This window comes from Lytechinus variegatus, chromosome 8 (genome assembly GCF_018143015.1).
Source record: "Lytechinus variegatus isolate NC3 chromosome 8, Lvar_3.0, whole genome shotgun sequence".
NCBI classification, from domain to species: Eukaryota; Metazoa; Echinodermata; class Echinoidea; order Temnopleuroida; family Toxopneustidae; genus Lytechinus; species Lytechinus variegatus.
The window spans coordinates 17,386,224-17,406,906 of record NC_054747.1 but is presented as its reverse complement, the minus strand read 5'-3'; the positions used below and the strand labels follow the sequence as shown (position 1 = coordinate 17,406,906).

Sequence of the window (20,683 nt, the reverse complement as noted above, 5' to 3'; positions counted from 1 at the left end):
ACTAATTGAAATTGTAAGTGAACAAATATTGCATTAACTGTTGTGAACACGGAATTGTCTAAATCATGGTAATTGAGGAAAATCAGTGCTTGTGTGGAGGAAGGTCTTGCTCTTCTCTTCACATGAGAAATATGGCAGTATGGTGATAAGATATCACAAAAGATTTCTTAATGAAGCCCCAGTCACATATAAACACAGATCCCCAAGGATCTACACGGCAATGACGGCATGATGTGGGGAGGTCCGGGATGGTTTTGCCCCTGATTAGGTGCGACGGTCGTTGATGGCTGTACACATGGCAACTACACGGTCCTACTCGGACCATGAACCTCGTCTATGCAGATCAACAGGGTGTCAATACAGATCAACACATTGATCGTCTTGGATTGCTCTGCTAACATGGCAGTCCACGGATGATGCTGGATGTTTTTAGCCTCCCACAAAACTGCCATATTGACCTCATGGATGTCCATGGACCTCCAAGGTTGATGCCAAGGTGTCTACATGGATCTCTCCCTGACCTCCCCAGATTTGATACGGGAGTTGTCCGGAGTCTGTTTTGTGACGGGCTAAGTGGGTTTTAAGTGTGTACAATTCTGTTGCCTATCATCACTGTCATGCATACTTGTACTGTTTGCTTTTTTAAAATTTAGATAAGAAGTGACGGAGGCCAAGGAGAGGTCATCCATTGCATAGATGCTGGGAATGAGACCAAGAGCAATTGGATGCGCTACGTCAACTGCGCCTGCAAGGAAGTAGACCAGAACCTGAGGTCGTACCAGGATGGTGAAGACATCTTCTACATTGCCTACAAACCTATCAAGGCTGGTACAGAACTCTTGACGTTTTATGGAGAGGAGTACGGGAGAAAGTTGGGCATAGAGACGGAACCTTCAACAGGTAGCCCACTGCATTAATAATCAAAATCATTGTTTCATTTTGCAAGTACAGAGGTGACACTTCATTTTTGAAGCGAGTTTGATTATAATGCATTACATGATGTATGTAAGATTTATATGCTGGACCAAAGCCATGCTAGTTTACATTTACGTGACGAGTGAATTCTCTACATAGTTTAATATCACAGACCCTACATGTAGAATGACTGTTATTCTGCGAAGTCAGTATTATAGATAATACTCATGTAATGACCCCTTTCGGGATCCTTTTTTGTCGTTTCCCACCAGTTGCTACCGGCGACACTCACTTGTGCAACATCTGCGGCCAACTACTAACGTCTGTTGAGTTTCTGAGTCGTCACCTGAAGTACGTTCATCAGAGCCGTTATGGCATCCCCTCCACGTACAACATGAATGCTGATGTTTCTGAATGTAAGTATAGGTGAATTCAACTTCAGAGCTCTGTAACTTGCGAATGTCCTAACTGGGGGCTTCCAAAGAACAATAAACACACCTTGAATAGATTACACGATGGGTCAGGTGGGTGTTTCATAAGCTGTTTGTAAGATGCAAATCACTTTACGCATGACTGGTGATCCTTCTCGTGCTATGTGGTATCCCTATATAATTGATTTATGACCTAAGAACTTGTTCCAGTCATGCATGAAGTTGTGCGTAACCTTACGAACAGCTTCATGAAACAGCCTCCAGGTACGTTTCTATGTCAGTGCATACATTTTCATTTGTTAGGGATACTTGAAGCTCCCTAGGTAGAAATTACCATTAAAGGAGCACCCAAACCAAATTCGTCTGCAGTCAAACTTGGATTTGGGATTTCATGGCAATGGCTCCTGCAATGTTTGTGTTTCATGATACGTGCGACACCTAGGGTCATTAAAGCGTTCTTGATTGCCTGCTCTTGTTCGAGGACATACAAATAGCATGGGCGTGAGTAAGAATTAAGATTTAAAGAACACTTGAAGTATTTGATAGCAGAAGGGTGAATCCCAAGCACAGGAAAGAGTACTGTAAGGACTAATCAATAGCACTACAAAATAATTCCCAAGAATATTGAAGTGATTATAAGGGTCCCCTTTATTATTGTACTGCAAGAATCTTCAGAATTGGAGGAGGTTTACTCGGTCATATCCCCATGCTACATTCATTAACTGGGCGTTGTGGCGTGCGCCTGTAATCCAAGCTGTGGGGAAGTTACAAATTGATGCAGAGGTTCGAGCCTTGATCACGTCTTTCGGATGGTGACGTTAAAGGTCGGTCCCAGACGTAAATAATCATACCTGATTGATACACGTCTGTCAAGAACTCAAAATACACATAATAAAAAATACACATAAATTTCCTCTCTCTCTTCTGCTCTTGATGTATCTAAAATTAGATTTGAAATCAGTCAAGCAAGGCAAGGACCTACTGGAGAAAGCAATTAGCCAAACTGACACAAGTAAGTATTGCCCAAGATGATAATGATAATAATACCTTTTAAATAGTACTTCATACATTGAGGTGACATCTCGTGGTATTTTACAGATATTTTGTACCCGGCCATGTTGTCTCTCCCATGTTTATGTTTGTCAAAAGGCCACATGTGTAGAGGTCATCGTCAAAAACAGTTTATTTCCTATTGGTCTAATGCCAATTCCCAACCCGTCTACTATCATTTGGTCTACCATCAGTTCGTCTACTATCCATGTAGTCTAATTGCCATTTCGTCCACTCACCATTTCGTCTAATAACCAGTTAGTCCAATGGCCATTAAGTCCATATACCATTTGGTCTAGTTGGACTAAAGTTTTAATTGCAGGAAATGAATGAAAAAAAATTAGGTATTAGACCAACTGGCTATAAGACATAATGGTCTTTGACGAACTGGTGATTAGACAAGGTTATTATGGGACCAAATGGCTGTTAGATAAAATGTTGATGGAAGGAATGGCATTAGACTACATGAAGGTAGACCATGTGAGGAGTGGACGAGTTGGTAATAGATGAATCAGCAGTTTACCGTCAAAAATCCACTTTTCTGTGCTAGATATCAAGGTTGCCATCCTTAATACATATTGTGAATGGTGCTTTTCAGGTCCCAATACGTCAACAGAAAAAGCTGCAAGTCGGAAGTCAAGACTAGGTTCTTCAACAACTCAAAGAGGTCAGTCTTTCACCCAGTTTATATTCAGTTGGTCTCCAAGCAGTTGGTCCACTTCTAATACAGTCACATACCACATTGGTGTAATTGCCGGCTGGTATACACTACACATTGTCTAAACCCACTTAGTATAATTGCCATTTATGAGGGATTAGATCAAGCAAAAAGTAGACCGAGTGACATTTTGTTTTCTATCTATATAAAGCCTCAGAAGATTTATTGACTGGAATAGTTCCTAAACATTGTATTGTGTTATAAACTTTCTGGTAAGGACCTTGTCAGTGATATTGATTTTAAAATGTTGAACAGTGTATTTGTGGTATTAGGCTTTACAGTGTTCATTACCATCATCTCAGAGAAAGAGAGAGGGAAGGGGGGGGGGGGGGGGGAGAAATGGGAGGGGGCTATATTGAACACATTTCAAACTTGCCTAAAATACATATATCTATGAAGATTATTAGCAATGCTCACACTGAATGTCTTCTTCTTTACCTCTTCCTTAATTCTTTTGAAAATTCTAAGCACTCGGGTCAAATCCACCAGACCTTCAAAGGGTCCAGTTGTCCCGAAGGAAGATTCTGAAGACTTGGTCCTACGAGACGACAAGAAGGAGGAGGTTGATGAATTTCTTGTCCCTTTTCTCTGTCCATTGTTCTAAAGTTCTAATCACTGTGAAAGCTGAATATCCTTTCATTTCTGCTTGCAGCTATCAAATCCACCAAACCTTCAAAGGCTCCAGGTACTCCAAAGAAAGATTCTGAAGACTTGGTCCTGCTGGACAATGGCGACGAGGAGGATGATGATGATGTCGGGTTTGCCGGTAGCGGCAGCAGCAAGCATACCACCTGGTCTCTGAAAGCTGATTCAGATGATGACCTTGGAGACACAGAGGCTGCACCAGGTAACTACAATTGCCAAAGCCACTTGAGATAAAATTGCATTATTTCAGCAGCTCACAACTTTAGCTTGTAACTCATCATGAGTAAAGAATTCATAAAACAAGGGCATTTCATGAAAAAAAAGCATTCTGTGATTTTCACCAACTTAGCTGAGAGAGAATTATTCAGTGAAAGTCAGTGACTACCGGTACCTTGAAACACCCCCCAGGTTTTTTTTGATTCAGATATATGTCAGACCAGGGAGTTTTTCATGAAGATTTATGTATGCCAATCAGATGCTGTGATTTCCAGTAGCTTGGATCACCTGTTGATGAATATCACTGAAAAAAGTCTTCATGAAATGCACCTCATGTCACCTTCCACAATCAAAATACGAAGTAGGTTGTCTCACATCGCACCGAGTCAAATACAACTTATGGTTAGTACCCAAAAATCTCAAGTATGATTTGAGATGCCCTAGACAGATCGACAAGCACTCTTGCATATTGGTCCAAAGAGTGGAAGTCCATAAGCTTGAGGATGTATTTTTTAGCATTGTTTTTGTTTTGTTTGCAACCTAATGTATTGCCAATTGTTGGTTTATGGGTAAATTTTGTTGACCTTTTTGTATTTTCCCTGTGTGTTATATAGAATTTGAACCTTGTTTGTGTTTTCACATACAAATTGCATGACTCATTCTCTTCTTTATACTTAGTCCTGTTAGATATTTATAAGCTTCATTTTCATATTTGCATTATATGTATATTTTTTTTACATTTGATTTAGTTCAATTCAAAAATGATAATATACAAAATTTTCTTACCTCATTGTAAATGCATTATTTCAGACTTCTTTTTAGTCTTTTCAATGAAAATTGCATGTGAACACTTGCCTATGCTAAAAATATTTGCACTTTATAGTATAATGTAAATTTTGCCTAGATCTGCCAGCGACAGATTATTCTAAATTTGACACAAAATCAGTCTCACATAACCTTGTAACCTACCATAAAGCAATCATGCATAGACTACACAGTACACATAGTCATAGAGGGAGACACAATACCCACCCCCCATGCCAATCAATCCCCAAGAGCTAAAGGCCTCCACACATCTAATGACTGGTCCATGAACCACTGATATGTATACCAAGGCTCCACACTAACTTTTTTTCTTGGTGGCCCAAACAATCTACCAAAATCATCAATTTCACATTTTCGGTGGCCCTAAAACAACAGAAAACATTACAATTTATCAAACATTTGGTAGCCCAACCGGGCCACCAAGTGTTGGCTTTTACAAAATTTTGGTGGCCCGACTCTCATTTTTGGTTGCCCCGGGCCACCGGGCCACTGCTAATGTCGAGCCCTGTGTATACTAACTGGATAGGCGGTCAAGCGGCATGGACTGAAGCCGGTTCCCACCATCTTCTTAGGACCACCAAAGCAGCTCAATGTAAAATGTAGTATCCAGATCAGTGGGCCAGACTGGACGAGAGAGAGTCCTTGGTCCTGCTTCTTGAAAGACTCGTTATAATAACTGATCCATAACAAGCTTACCATCAGCCAATGAAATCGAATGATCTCAGGAGCTTTAAAACTGCATATTTGTTATTTAACATGTTTTATAAAATAGGTCCCTGGGCCCCATCTTACAAAGAGTTGCGATTGATCCAATTAATCGCAACTATGGACGGCCAGCAACGTCAATTTCTATTCATGTTTGTTCAAAGTATTTTCTAACTATGATGTATAGTCATTCATTTTATATTTTTATTGAAAATTCCCTGTGCTTCTCCTTGTTTACAAAGGGCATCAGGCAAATTTCTTGTAGACAAAAATATGACACTGATGGATATCCGTAGAATTACGATTGATTGGATCAATCATAACTCTTTGTAAGATGGGTCCCAATTGTAGAATGATAATCTGGCTTGTCAGCATGTCTCCGTCTCTCATGCTTTGTAGAGATCCTAATGCCGTGTTCTTCTCTTCTGTTTTTCTTGGTTCAGACCCTGTGGTGTGCACGTGGTTTGAAGATGTACAAGATTGGGCGGAGGGGTTAATAGGTGAGCTGAATGCTGAATGCATGTGATACTCCTGTTAACACTTCAAATACCAGACTAACATTTTGTCAATATGTCCTTGAACAGAAATTATACCTTGATTTATTCCCATTCATCATTATATGAAGGGTTGATGGATGCGATAGAATACATGTGATATTCTATTTAATTTCATTTAATAACTTATCTAAATATTACCAAACTAACAATTTGTGAAAGGGTACTCCCCCCAAAAAAAATAGAATAATAAAGATAAATGAATAAAATAACATAATAAATAAAAATCTATACATGTATTAAGGAGTGTAAGAACAAAATAGGTTTAAAAGAAAAAGATAGATAAAAAAATCAATAACAGTTTGAAATACTACAGAAATGTTTAAAATTATCTGAATTATTCGCTCATTTTGCTTTGATTAGGTTCTCGGAATATTTTGTGAATGATTTATCACAGATTTTTACAGAAAGTCTTGTTATCTGTGAAATCCTTAACCAAAGAAAAAAGGTAGCAAAAGTCTGATCTGTAGTTAAAATCACATAAAGTGTTTCTTGAAGCGCTTCTAAAAAATATTCTGTAAACTTGTAAGGGTGTTTTTACTTTTCAGAAATTAAACCTCTTTATACAATTTGATATTAAACTTCTAACAATTTGAAAGTTGGTCATAAATTTTGTGCTAACATCAGTCTTCAATCCAATGATCCTATTCATCCCAATCTTGGTGTTTAGAAGGATAATTAAATTGATATTTTTCTAGCACTAGGTACATTGCATGATTTTCAAGTATATTTCAACAAATTTATGCATGATTTTATGTCCATGTGATAGACTGCATGCTTTAGAATCTATATTTAGATGATAATTCTGCCACTACCAATACACATTGACATACTTCAAGGCATGTCCAAGCCATCTCTTTGCCTTCTCATAAACCTGTTGGAGAATGAGCCTGTGCATATACGGGAGCTGGTGTCTATGGAAAACGTATATAGCATTATAGCCAAATTATCCATTCTCCAAAGGGTTAATGAAAGAAATTGCTCTGCTCAATGTTAAATATACATGTACATGGTTTCAACCATTCTTTTAAATAATTTTTTTTCTTTTAAAATTGGTTGATATTTGGAAACAGCAATATGTATCGGGCACAGAATATCTTGGACATGTCTCTAAACCACAAGCTAATCTCATGATTATACTTATTTTGCACTACGTTTATATCTCACCCACGCATGGTGTCCAAGTGGGCAGGTTGGACATATGGGGCTCTTGACACAAAACTCAGTGATTGATCGTAGAGCAAATTTCACGATTGATTGCTGATAATGATCACAGTAATCAAGTGTCAATATCAGCTTAATGGTTAAGCTTTTTGTTACAGGCCCCCTGGTCGGTGTTTCATAAAGCTGTTCGTAAGTTTAGAGCGAACTTAAAGGGGAATGAAACCTTTGGAACAAATAGGCTCGTGTAGAAACAAAAAAAAATCAAAGAATAAGAATAAAGAAAGTTTGAGAAAAATCGGACAAATAGAAAGTTATGAGCGTTTGAATATTTCAATCACTAATGCTATGGAGATCCTCCCATTGTCAATGCGACAAGGATGTGTGATGTCACTGATGAACAACTTTCCCTTTGGTGGACTATAAAATACCCTCAAAATGTCTATTTTTGCTTTTTCTTATGATGATACAAACTCTTTATCCATGATGTATTCTTAAAAAATATGTATTACATGCCCTCATGTAGAAAGAACACATGATTTATTAATAGATGTGACAAAAGAGGCAATTCAAGTGTAATAGATACTAAAGTAATGGGGACAGTTGTTCACAAGTGACATCACACATCTTTGTCGCATTGCCAATTTGCTATCTTCATAGCATTAGTGATCGCAATATTCAAATGCTCATAACTTTCTCATTATTTGTCAGATTTTTCTCAAACTTTCGTTGATCTGTTTCTTTGATTTTTCTGTTTTCACACAAGCTATCTTGTTCCAATTGTTTCATTCTCCTTTAAAGAGCGACTGGGTAACTTTTCTTACGCGCTAAATAATCACCAATGAAGATTAATGGTGAATATCTTTTACCACAAGAAAGGATCACCAGTCACTCTTAACTTACGAACAGCTTTATGAAATGGCCCCCCTGAATAGATCTTATAGCCATTTTGGTGCTAACCATTTGATCTGATGCTACAGCCATACTGACCAGTGAAATCTACCCCAAACCAACTGATGGTATGTCATTACTAACAATGGTTGGACTGGAGCAGGTTCCACCAATATGTAGCGGTGAAATATACTCCCAACCGACACTTCGTCATTGGCGATGTTTTATTCTTGTCGGTCTGGGGTCGGTATCACCAGTGTGTAACCGTGAAATCAACTCCAAACTGACCGATAGGCTGTCATTGGTAAAAACGTAAAATCTGTGGTCCGTCTCGAGTCTGTTTCACCAGTGTGTTATGGTGAAATCTACTCCAAACTGACTCATTGTCAACTGATATTATGTCATTGATAACAAAATACAGTAATAGCCTTGTCAGTCTGGAGCCCGGGGGGGGGGGGGGGGGGGCCACTTACATTGACAAGTGGATACCATGCGCGACCCCAAAACACGTAAAAAGAATGTCTTTTTCACGATAGGGCACGTACGTACGTAACGTGATAAGGGTGTCAAAAACACAAAAATAATTTTAAAAGGGTATCTATTTCGCTTGGAAAATTACATGTTTAGGGTCGAATTTGCGGGGATGATAAAGCAAAATTGAAATGTTTTATAAAGGATGTCCGTTTTGCCCCAACACTTCGTGTTTAGAGTCCGAACTGCACGAGGTGTAGAAGGTGTGGTCGTACTAAACCAAATAAGGTAAAGCCGACGACCGAAGGACCCGTAACAATAAAACATTCCAGTACTTGTTTAGGGGTTCATATCACGGAATATTTGCCAAGAGCATCATTTTGTTTCCAATAATTGTTAAGGGTAGGGTTTCACTCGCCAATACTTGTTAAGGGGTGCATTTTCAGAATATGGAAATTACGTGTTTAGGTTGCTTTTCGAGACCCCATGGTCGCGCATGGTATCCACTCGTGAATGGAAGTGGCCCCCCAGGGTCTGGAGTGGGTTTTACCAGTGTGGCTGTAGCATAATTCCCGGGTCATCTAACACTAGGGGCCGTTTCATCAAGCTGTTCGTAAATTAAGAGCAACTGAAAGAACGACTGGTGATCGTTTCTTGTGGTACATGATTTTCACCACTAAATGTTCATTGGCAAATATTAAGTGCACAAGAAAGGTTCACCAGTCGTTCTTAGAGTCACTCTGAACTTACGAACAGCTTTATGAAATGCCCTCCTGGGATGTAGAAGCGGACGGCCCTTCTGAGCAACAAGGCGGCTGGAGAAAACATTCTCCCATAGACTTTTGTGACTTGTCCAAGGCCAAGGAGGGCAAAGTTTGTCTTAATGTCAGCTTCAACTAGATCCTTGCCTAACACCTTATAGTAAACCCACATTGCCTCTCGTAGATTTGGTATAATGATGATTTAGTCTATTCTTTATCCACTACCATATTCTGCTAATGATGTCCCGGAACAACTAAGACATTCAACCATATACACGATGGGGAAAAGACAAAATGTCAATTTACTTGGTAAAATTCTAAAAGGCATAATACTGATAATGTTATTCTAACTTGTTCAGCTTTATTTCAAATGTTAACTATGCACACTTCTGAAATATGGTAGACCTGATTTCCTTTTCTCCTTGTACTTTTACAGATCTTGATGATGGTGAAGATGATGATGAGGTCAAAGGAAGCAGTGGGAAACAGTCACCTGAACAGGATGAGAATGGTAAATTTCTTTCATGTATTCACTTTTATTGATTTATAATCATATATTAACTTTGAATCATCTAAATTGTTTAAGTGATTTTGGCAGTAAAGTCATACAGTTATATTTACAATGAGCATTAACTGCATTTGAAGGTCTTTATTCAGGACTTTTTGCATTTACCATGGGGAAACTTTACAATGCCCCAATTCCTTTGAAATTGCAAGTCAATTTGCAATGGAGAACTGAGAGATTTTTTTCGAAAGTTAGTGGACTGGGACAGCATTAAAATCTCTTTACTCTGGACAACAACAATTTTGCAATTGTTTGTACGGTGCAAAAGCCTCTCAGCTCTCCACTGACTTTAATTCCATTTGGAATTGCATCAAAGGAATTAATGCTGTGTAGAGAGTTTTCCCATAGTAAATGCGAAAACCCTCTATTTTCAGGTTAAGTGATCATTACTTGAATACAAATATAGTCTCAAAGGGTGCACTAGACTTGAAAAAAAGAAAAAAAAAGTCATGAAATAATGAGGCATGGGCTTTTTATATTACACATTCATCGCCAAAAGTGTTGGGGTCCTCTGAACTCAAATAGTGGCCAATGGAAACTGGTTCTATAACACTTATTCATTTCAAAAGAAAGGCAATTAGGTGGCCATTAAAGACAGGTTTTACTGTGCATCAGAATGTATGAGGTGAATGATTGACATAGATGCCGAAACTTGTAAAAATTGATCTGCTTGTTTGCTGTAAATTATCCTGTTGTGACATGTGATATTACCTTTACCATTCGTAAAGAAAACACAAAGTATTACTTAAAATTTGCAAACAGTCTCTATATGAATTTTTTCATCTATTTGTCTCACTTTCTTCATCTACCCTGTATTTCAGAACTCGAGTGGCATCTCTGCCATGAATGTGGACAACTCTTTGATGAAGAGGAACTCCTGGAGATTCATGTTGCTGCTCGTCACACTGTAGGAGGTAAACCAGTGAACAAGAAAGAGGCTTCTACCAAAAATTCTGCTGATGGAACAGCTTCCTCCAGCCCTAAAGACAAGGGGTCCAAGACAAAGGTTGGCAGCAGTAAAGAAGAGAAGCAGAGGACTATTCAAGAGATAAAGAAGAACTCAAAGGAAACAAAAGGAGAGAAGGTGAAAGACCAGAGCAATGATGTTGGTACTGCGAGGACTAGTAACATATTTGACAAATTTGGCCCAGTTCCTGGAAAAGTGACAACTGTAAATGAAGCCGGTGATGCGGTAGAGGTAATTGATTCTGAGGATGTGGATGAAACTAGAGCAAAGGAAGGGGCCTTTAAAGACAATGATATCATGGCTATTGATGAACATTTGACTTCTTCAAATCCAGATCAAGATGCGAAGGAGGATGATGTCGAAGAAATAGAAAGTGAGCAAATTGCCACAATTTCAACCGTTGGAGACTTCATTCAGGAAGATGACACCGCAGATATTGACCAAGTGCAAACTGGTTCTCATCTTGGAGGATTCAACTCCGATGCCAATGTGAACATTGAGAAAGAAATAGTGGAAGTTATTCCTGGAGATGAGGATGACAGTCTGGTCGACCCCTCGGCTGGTAGGAAGATTGAAGATGGAATGTCTCAACAGGCATGGAGGCAATATATCTGCAACATCTGTAGGAAGGCATGTCACAACAAAGAGGCTCTTGAAGAACACCAGAAGTCGCATCCTTTATTTCAGTGTTCGATATGCTTTGTGTCATTTATTAGTGAGGAAAGTCTTCTGCAGCATGAGGTAGATCATAAAGAAAAGCCATTCTTCTGCGGTACATGTGGAAAAACATACAAAAGTCAGTCCAGCTTGAAAGAACATGAGTACAGCCACACTGGCCATCGACCCTTTGTGTGTCCCTACTGTCCAAAAGGCTTCATGCGTAACAAAAAGTTGAAAGTGCATATAAAGAAAAATCATAAGAACTTAATCCGTGCTGCTCGGAAGCCCCCACCACCCCCATTAGTTCTATCAGAGAATCAGTTTGATGGTTCTGCTTCAGTGTCTGATGTGGACATGGAATTTTTTGATAGAGAGAAGCTGAAGGAACAGGAATCAATCAGTGGTCAAGCATACTCCACTCTAAAAAAATCCAGTGAGCAGTCGGAGTTCAAATGTGACACCTGCAGCCAGAGTTTCCCTTCTAAGTCAGTTCTAGAACGCCACTCTAAAGTTCACCAATTCTATGGAAGTACATCGAGTATATCTGCAAGTTCTGTTGCTTCTTCTCAGGATAGTGCAAGTATAGATGAAATGTCTGCAGAGGCAGGCACCTATCCTGAAGAGATGAGGTCACCGCGACCATTCAAGTGCCAACTCTGTGATTCAACATTTCTTGAGGAAGCTCACTTGCAAATTCATGTAGAGATTCATAGCATGGATGGACCTTGGGGTTGTGTGATCTGCAAAAGGAAGCTCAAGCAGAGAGCACATCTCCTGGAACATGTCTATGTCCATTGGGGTTACAAACCCTTTGCTTGCCGCTATTGTCCAATGGACTTCATGAGAGCCTATGATGCTGAGAGACACATGCTATCACACAAACAACGGCGCGGGAGAACAGAAGAGCCCAGACAGAGGGCAAACAATGACCTGGATGGTAGCCATGCTGGGCAAGGTAATGAATCCAAGGCATCCATTCTTGAAGATCTGTTAACAAAACCACAATCTCATAATGATGACATCAATGAGGAAAGGGGTGGAATGTTCAAGGACTTGGGTGACTCCATAGCCCCACTGCCTGTCGTCCCTCTGAGATGTCCTGATGATGGAAAGAACAGACCTTACGCTTGTGAATTATGTGACAGAGCATTTACTGCTAAATCCTCGCTGAGAGAGCATCTCTTCTTACATTTTGGGAAGCCGTATCCCTGTGATTTTTGTGAAAGACAATTCACAAGAAAAACCTACCTTATTAGCCATATGAAAGAAGTCCACCCTGAGGCAGACACCTCTGCAGTTGAAGATAGTGTTCTAGATGGGAAATATGAAGAGTTGATCAACAAAGCACTTGACCGGCATCAGTCTGTGGACCAAAAGAAGATTTCTCAGCCTGATGTGATCACTGATTCTAACTCGAACCGGCCATATGCCTGCAAAGTTTGTGATAAACGTTTTCAGTTCTCCTACACTCTCAAAAAGCACATGCAAGCCCACATCAAGCTGAAGCCACTCCTGTGTGATTTCTGTGAGAGGCGGTTTGTAAGACAGAGCTACCTGGATGAGCATATAAAGAACCAACATCCTCCAGGGTCAAGATCCAAAGACCCGAATAAGCCCTTCAAATGCGAGATCTGTGACTTGACTTTTTCCAAGCGGGCTTATCTCAAGGATCACCGCTTCAGGCACAAGCTCAAGAAGCCATTCCCTTGCAGCTTCTGTACCAAGAGCTTCCGTCGGAAATGTCTCCTGCTTATGCATACCTCTCGCCATCATCCTAATGAGCATCAGCTGATGGCTTCCAACCAACCTAAAGCAGCTACTGCTCAACATTCACCAGGCTCAAGCTCAAAAACCTTGAAAATAAAGCTGCCATTCCAAAAACAGATGTCTCCAGCTTCTTCCCAGTCTAATCTGACAAGGGACCCGCTAATGTGTCATGAATGTGGTGCCACGTTCTCGTCTGTTGCCAATGTTCGGAGGCACATGCGCATCCACAGTGGAGAGCGTCCATTCAAATGCAAATTCTGCTCATGGTCCTTCAATCGGAAGGAGGTTTGGCGAGGTCACATGAAGAAGAAACATGCAGGGGAGTTGCGGGCTTCAAGGAATAAAGCGAATGCAGGTCTTGGCAAGATCAAGAAGGAAGGTTTTAACTGTGACAAGTGTGATGGATCATTCAAGAGTAATTACTCATTATCGGTACACTTGAAACAACACAGTCAGGGTTCTAGTTCTCGTCCTTTCAAGTGTTCACTGTGTGATCTGGCCTTTATTAGGCAGTCTGACCGTACCAAGCATTTGAAATTCGTCCATGGCCTTGACCAAGCTGATATTGATGCTAGTGCATTGAACAAAAAGGAAATAAAAGTAGAACCAGGAACAACACCACCACCCAGTACCCCTCAGACTAATGCACCTTCTGCTGAAGTTCATGTATGCCATAGATGTGGTGCACGTTTTGACTCATTTTGGGGTCTCGAGAGCCATTCAAGAGTTCATGAAAAACACTCGAGGTTTCCTCGTCCGTATAAATGCATTGAATGCGGAGCTGCCTTCAAAGGACTTTCTAATCACACACGCCACATGAGGGTTCATACCCCAGAATATATCCTGGAGACAAAGAAGATCCTGAGTAACATGCCTGGCAGGAAGTCAAGAGTTCAAACATCCACAACAAATCTTCCAGTGAAACCCACTGTGGCACCAACAGATAAAGGACCATTTTTGAGTGGAAAGGAAGCAAGGCCCCATGTGTGTCCCAAGTGTGGTACGAGCTACAAGTATGCAAGGAACCTTAGGAAACATATCCCTCGCCATATCAAGTCTAGTGACCGCCCTTTCCAGTGTAAAATCTGTGGGATTTACGCAAAAACTAAAACCAGCATAACCAAGCACAGTCAGATTCATGGTCCACAAGCAACCTCTAGAAGAGTTTCCCATGACTGCCAAAAGTGTGGAAGTTCATTCCCAACCAAGCAAGAGCTGATGAAACATCTGGCAGTTCATACCCAGTCCATATCTTCTCAGTCCATGTTTAGATGCAAGTTCTGCAATGCTGGCTTCAAGCACAGAGGATCCCTTACCATCCATGAAAGGTCCCATTCCAAACTGAACTTTGGCTTCAAATGGGAGAAAACCAAAGTTGTGAAAACACCAGATATTTTCCGGAACGGTAGCAAGAAGGTATTTGTTATAAAAGGCTTGCAGTGTCCGGTGTGTATGAAAACTTTCACAAGACGTTCCGGTGTCAGCAATCACAAGAGAGTTCACCCAGACGTCGAATTTGTCTGGGAGGAAGAACTAAGAGGATCAGTAGACATGACTTTGGAGAGGCCTTATCAGTGTAGTATTTGCCTCATGAGATTCATGAGGCGATCAGGCCTATCTAATCACATGCACTCTCACCGTATCAAAGGGAGCAAAAGCGATGAGTCACCGTCAAAGCTTCCGGCAACACCAGAAAGCAGTGGTTTCCTTCTAAATACAGAAAATGAGCAAACGACACCAAGGGCAGAAGAAAGACCATTCTCTTGTGAGCAGTGTTCGTGCACTTTCAAAACCAAAGGATCGCTGACAACACATACCAAAGTGCATAGCCATGATAAAATGGATGAGCGTAACCATGTCTGCGACATCTGCGAGTGTAGGTTTATAAGCTCTACTAACTTGAAGAAGCATCAACGGGTCCACACTGGCCAACCAGGGACTCCGATACAGTCCGATCCTGTCTCGAAATATTCTCAACTGGAAAGTTCCGAGAGTATAGATATCAAGACCAAACGGCCTTTCCGGTGTAGATTGTGCGGTGAAACGTTCAAAGCGAAGCATCTCCTTGATGACCACATTCAGATCCATAGCATTTCCCCGAGACAGTCTGTAGTGAAACCAAAGGAACTTGGGGCATTGCCTGCAGATGTAAGTGAAAGTAGTGGAGAAGCTTTCCTGAGAATGACAGATAGACCCTTTCCATGCCCAACTTGTGGTGACAGATTTCGACTGAAGACTACCTTATACAAGCACATGCGCCTTCACAGGCAGAGTGCTGGAAAACCCTTCCGCTGTGTAGAGTGCGGCCTTGGATTCTACTCTATTGGTAACATGACCAAGCACTTAAAACGGGCCCATCACAGATTTTCAAACAATGTAGCAGATGAACCTGTGGCTGAGATTTTGGATAGCCTGAAGGTTACCCCAGAGCCAGTGTCCCCTTCGGTCAGTTCTCCGAACAGATCTGTCAGGTCTCCTTTCAAAGCAAGACCTTTCTCATGCAAGTACTGTGGAGATACCTTCACCATGAGATGCAACATGAACAGGCATCGGAAACGGCACGAGACTGGAGACAACTTGCCTTTCCGCTGTACCCACTGTGGGTTTGGATTCAAGAGTATCAAGGAACGGACGAAGCATATAGTCCGCGTTCATAATCAAGATCCCAAAGAGCACGTACGAACTGATACTAGGAAACCAATACGTACAGGAATGAAAACCTACAAGTGTCCAATATGCGGTGATAACTTCACTGACTCTTCAGGAATTTACAAGCACTTGCGTGTCCATGCTAAGAGTGCTAATAAGCCATACAAATGTGAGATTTGCAAAATTGGATATAATACAATGGTTGGCCTGTCTAGGCATCGGGGTCGAGTCAACCACTACGTCAGTGATAATGGCGATGAAGGTTCATCAAGATCATCTCAACAGCCACCAAGAGACATTAAACCAGATATAAGCACCCTGCAGGACAGCTTGGGAAAGACTTTGCATAAATGCCGTTATTGCCCTGCCACCTACAGGGACAGATCCTCTGTCTGGAGACATGAGAGGGTTCACAAACTTGGTGTATCGAATTCAAGACCATTCTCTTGTAAGACCTGTGGACTGGCCTGCTACTCAAGGGCCCATCTAGAAAGGCACGTACAGATTCACCGCAGAGCTCCGGGATTCAGACCAGATACGCATGCGAGAAAGAAGTCAACCTCAGATCGCTGCAAGAGATGCGGGTTGGCATTCCGTACAAAGAGTCTCTATCTAGTTCACATGAAACGGTGCTCCAGGACCTCGTCATTTGTTTGCAAGATTTGCTCCGTACCTTTCAGCAATCAGATCATGCTCACCAAACACGTTCGTCAGGATCATGGTGGCTATCAAAGGGATGTCATCAACTTTTGTGGTAGGAGTATTGTCAGGGAAACTGGTGCTGACAAGAAGTTTTGCTGTGACCAATGTGACCAGAGGTACAAAAGACCTAGTGAACTTGAAAAGCACTTGCGACGCCATGCACTTGGCCTTATCAGACCCCAAGAGGGCTTCTCTCCTTCTGCAATCAAGCAAGAGGAGGATATTGAAGTGAATGTTGAAACCTTAGAAGAAAGTCATGAAGAGAATCTTTCTGGAGGAGACAAGACAGAGGAAACCCATCAGTTACCTGAAGTGGAAGAATCTCCTACTAGTTCAGGCAGTTGGTTTATGGCAGCTGGTCGAACACCTGTTCACAATAGAACAAACAAGTCTGATAGGGCCCGACCATTTGTATGCCAGACCTGTGGATTCGCCTTCATGACAGTCATCCATCTACGCAAGCATACACGACTTCATACAATAGCCCACACAAAGCCATATGTTTGTAAGATCTGTACCTTGGGTTATACTAGATTATTGGACTATCACAGGCACTGCAATGTTGTTCACCCATGGGGAAAGGGTAATCAGAATGAGGTCAGATGTCCTCGTTGCAAGGAGAAATTTGAAGCTAAGAGTGACTTGGTAGAGCACCTGGAGAAACAGACTTGCAAGTTTGTAGATGACCTTCCAGAAGTGGAGACGAGTCAGCAAGGTGGTGATGGAGGTGACCAAAGAAATGAGGTATCTGATGCAGTAGAAGGAGTTGAAGGCACCATGAGTGCTGCCACCAGGCTAGGATACAGTAACAGAGATTTGATTTGTCCCATATGTAACTACCAATTCCTTGCCAAACCTCATCTCGAAACACACATGAAAGTGCACGACAACTGGGAGAATCAGCCCTACAGATGCGAGCGATGTCAGATTGGTTATAGTACGAAGCAGCATTTAACCAAGCATGTCAACATGAATGTTCAGTGTATCAAACTGGCAAAAGAAAAGGAAAGAAAGAGGCTATTGGATGAGAAAAATAATCTTCTGACCAACAGTAGTACAGAGTTGGATGCAGCACCAGAAGAGATGGTACCGCAACAACCCCAGCTTTCGCAAAGTGGAAAGGTAAAGCGGCATATCTGCCATCACTGCAATAAGAGCTTTGTCAAAAGAAGTCAACTACGCATCCATCTTGAGTATCACATACCATCACCTGATAGACCACACGTGTGTGCCAAGTGTGGTATGGGCTACAAAACCCTCTCAAACTATGCTAAACACATGAAATGGGAACATTCTAAGCCTTCTGCTTCTCCAGCAAAATTAACAGCGGCGATATATATGTGTAGGGACTGCGGGTATTCAGTCACCAAGAAGTCTCTGTTGGAAGAGCATACCCGCTTCGGATGCCCTAAAAAGAAGGAAAACCCTGCCACAGAAGCACCTCAAGCCTGTCCAGTATGCGGTAATTACTTCAATTCATCTGTGATGTTATGCATCCATATCCATGAACATATATATCACAAGCTCTTCAAGTGCACCAAGTGTCCTCTTAGATTCTCCAATCCAGAGGAGAAGAAGAAACATGAGCAAAACCATCCTGACTGGAATGAGATGCTCCTGCAACTGTTGTCATCAGAGTTCAACAGGAGGCTGAATCCAGAAGATGGGCAGGGTGTCAGGGTAAAGATAGAACCTGGTCTTGAAGAACCAGTAGAACCTCTAGTGCCATATGTTCCTGAGAAGGTCCTACAGGATGGACCAGCCTCTGGAGTCCTGGTGGTAAAACCAGAACCTGTGGATGAACCAGAGTACAACTATGATCTCGGATCTCTTCAGGATAGTGCTCTTGGAGATTATCAAGCCTTGCTTCCTGACACGTCAGACAGCATACTGCCAAGTATTTTGCAGCAAACAAGAAGACCAGAAGGACAATCTTCATCTGCCAGTAGACTGGAAAAAATAGTGTCAAATCTTGCAGCTCAAAAACCATCATCATCAGATTCAAGGTTACATTCTTCATCAGGTATATTTTCTGTATCTGGTTTAAGTTCTCAAAGAAGACCCAGTTCAGAGAATGTGCCAAGTACATCAACATCTGTTTTGACATCAGTTTCCAGTGTTGTAACTTCTGCTTCAAGTGTGTTTACTGCAGCTTCGGATGTTGGTGAAATGCCCGACTCAGAGACCTTGGTAAAACAAGTAACAGAGGTATTGCCAAGTAGCAATCCAAGGGTATCTGACAAGTCTCAATCTGATGCCATTTTGACCAAGAAGTCTGTTGAGCAAAAGTCAAGTCCAAAACAGAAACTGTTCCGTTGCAGATATTGCCCTTCAGCATTCAGGCTGAAAGGACTCTGCATGGCTCATGAGCGTCAAGCACACAGGAAGATCTACTCAAAGGCATCAGGCACCAGCAAACAACCTCTTAAAGATCTCAGCAAGATGTCTGTATGTAACATTTGCAATGCTGTATTCGAACAACAGTCAAGTTTGTCAAGGCATATGCTATTCAAACATGGAGTTCCTTTGAAACCCAAAGAACCTGAAAGGGATTATACTGCAGATAGAGGAGGAGTAAATCATATTGCAGATGATGAGGGGCCAATTATAACAAGTATAATGAGCCAAGGAAATCTGCACCATGGAGCTGCCTATCAAAGGCAACCATCATTGTTGCAGCAACGTCTTGAGGCTCCTCTCTCTCCGTCATTAATGCCATCATCATCTTCTGGCCAGCCAATGTCTCGATTGGAATCTCTGCTGACAGGAAGATCAATATCACCAACTAACCAGTCTGCCCTCCTTTCAAGAGGTGAGCTGGACTATAGGCCCTACAGATGTGACAAGTGCAACTTTGCCTTCACCCAACGGCACCACCTCGTCCGACACATCAAGAGAGACTCTTGTGCCTTCCATGTTCTTGGGCGAAAGGCTGCTGCCCAACTCAAGGAAGGGGATACAGGAAGCAAACCTCCACCAAAGAATGTTCAGGGTATAAAGATCAAGGTCCCAGAGAAGAAGCATAAATGTACCAAGTGTCCTCGAGCTTTCTGGAAACGTATCCGATTAGAAAACCACATGAGGGTCCATCATGGAGTAGGTCTCTACAAATGTAAGTTCTGTGCCCAGGAATACAAGCTCCAGGTCGATTGCTTGGAGCATGAAGAGTCTTGCCCATTCGGTCCTGGAGCAATGGACGATTTGGACCTGAACGGAGGAGACCTGGGCTATGAGCAGGATGTGGATTTTGGCCAGGCCGAGGATCTGGATCTAAGATCTGACACAGAGCTCGAGCAGGCTCAAGCACAAGCATTTGCTGAAGATCAGAATGAGGACTTTGGATTTGAGAATTCTAACCATCTAGGTGATCCTCTCGTTGACGGGATGGGGGATGACGATCGGGAATGGATGGGGATGCAGATCAAACAAGAACCTCTTGATTAGCAGTCGTGTCTGTAAATGATCGCAAAGCAACAACCTCACCATCTGCTCTGCTGCCTCTTGATAAAAATAGATTTATTTTACATTTTCATCCTTTTTAAATTTTGTCCTCTTTCTGTCTCTTTCTCCTGATGTAAATTTTCAGAAAAGACAATCATCGGCCGTCATGCCATATTTAATTGCACTGTGTTATCGTTCTTGTTGATCTTATATTATGTACAAAGAAGCTTAAGTTGATTCTGCGCTCTTATTTTTCGTATGACTTTAGCGACAGGTTGACTCTGTAGTGATGTGGCAGTTGCATTACTGATTATGCTTTACAAAAGTTTGTCTAATTTGGAAAAATCATTAAACTAACAAAGTGCATTCTTACTATCAATGCTAAATTTATCAAAATTTAAGTGATCGCAGCAAGCAGTGATTCCAGGATATTATGTTGAACACTAATAATAAAGGTGAATTCTTATATCATTGTAAATTGTACTTTTGATGCAAGTCAAATGTTAAAAATATGGTAAAGAAACCCAGCTGAAAAAAAAATTAAAATCATGAACACTGAAGAGCTCTTTATTGGCATATTGGTTATGCT

At 41.4% G+C, this 20,683-nt stretch overlaps 1 protein-coding gene across 2 annotated transcripts in view; it reads left to right on the top strand.

The window, feature by feature from the left end:
• Positions 1-20,425, top strand: part of LOC121420075 — a 37,083-nt gene extending 16,658 nt beyond the window's left edge. The window contains exons 4-11 of one of the 2 annotated variants that reach the window (XM_041614602.1): positions 654-900; positions 1,188-1,331; positions 2,296-2,358; positions 2,995-3,063; positions 3,767-3,961; positions 5,949-6,005; positions 9,780-9,854; positions 10,730-20,425. In XM_041614602.1, coding sequence (XP_041470536.1) covers positions 654-900; positions 1,188-1,331; positions 2,296-2,358; positions 2,995-3,063; positions 3,767-3,961; positions 5,949-6,005; positions 9,780-9,854; positions 10,730-20,097 — 10,218 coding nt within the window. In that variant the 3' untranslated portion in view covers positions 20,098-20,425. The remainder of the gene's footprint in view (positions 1-653; positions 901-1,187; positions 1,332-2,295; positions 2,359-2,994; positions 3,064-3,766; positions 3,962-5,948; positions 6,006-9,779; positions 9,855-10,729) is intronic. The other variant, XM_041614603.1, reaches the window with a different exon arrangement.
• The last annotated feature ends 258 nt before the right edge of the window (positions 20,426-20,683 follow it).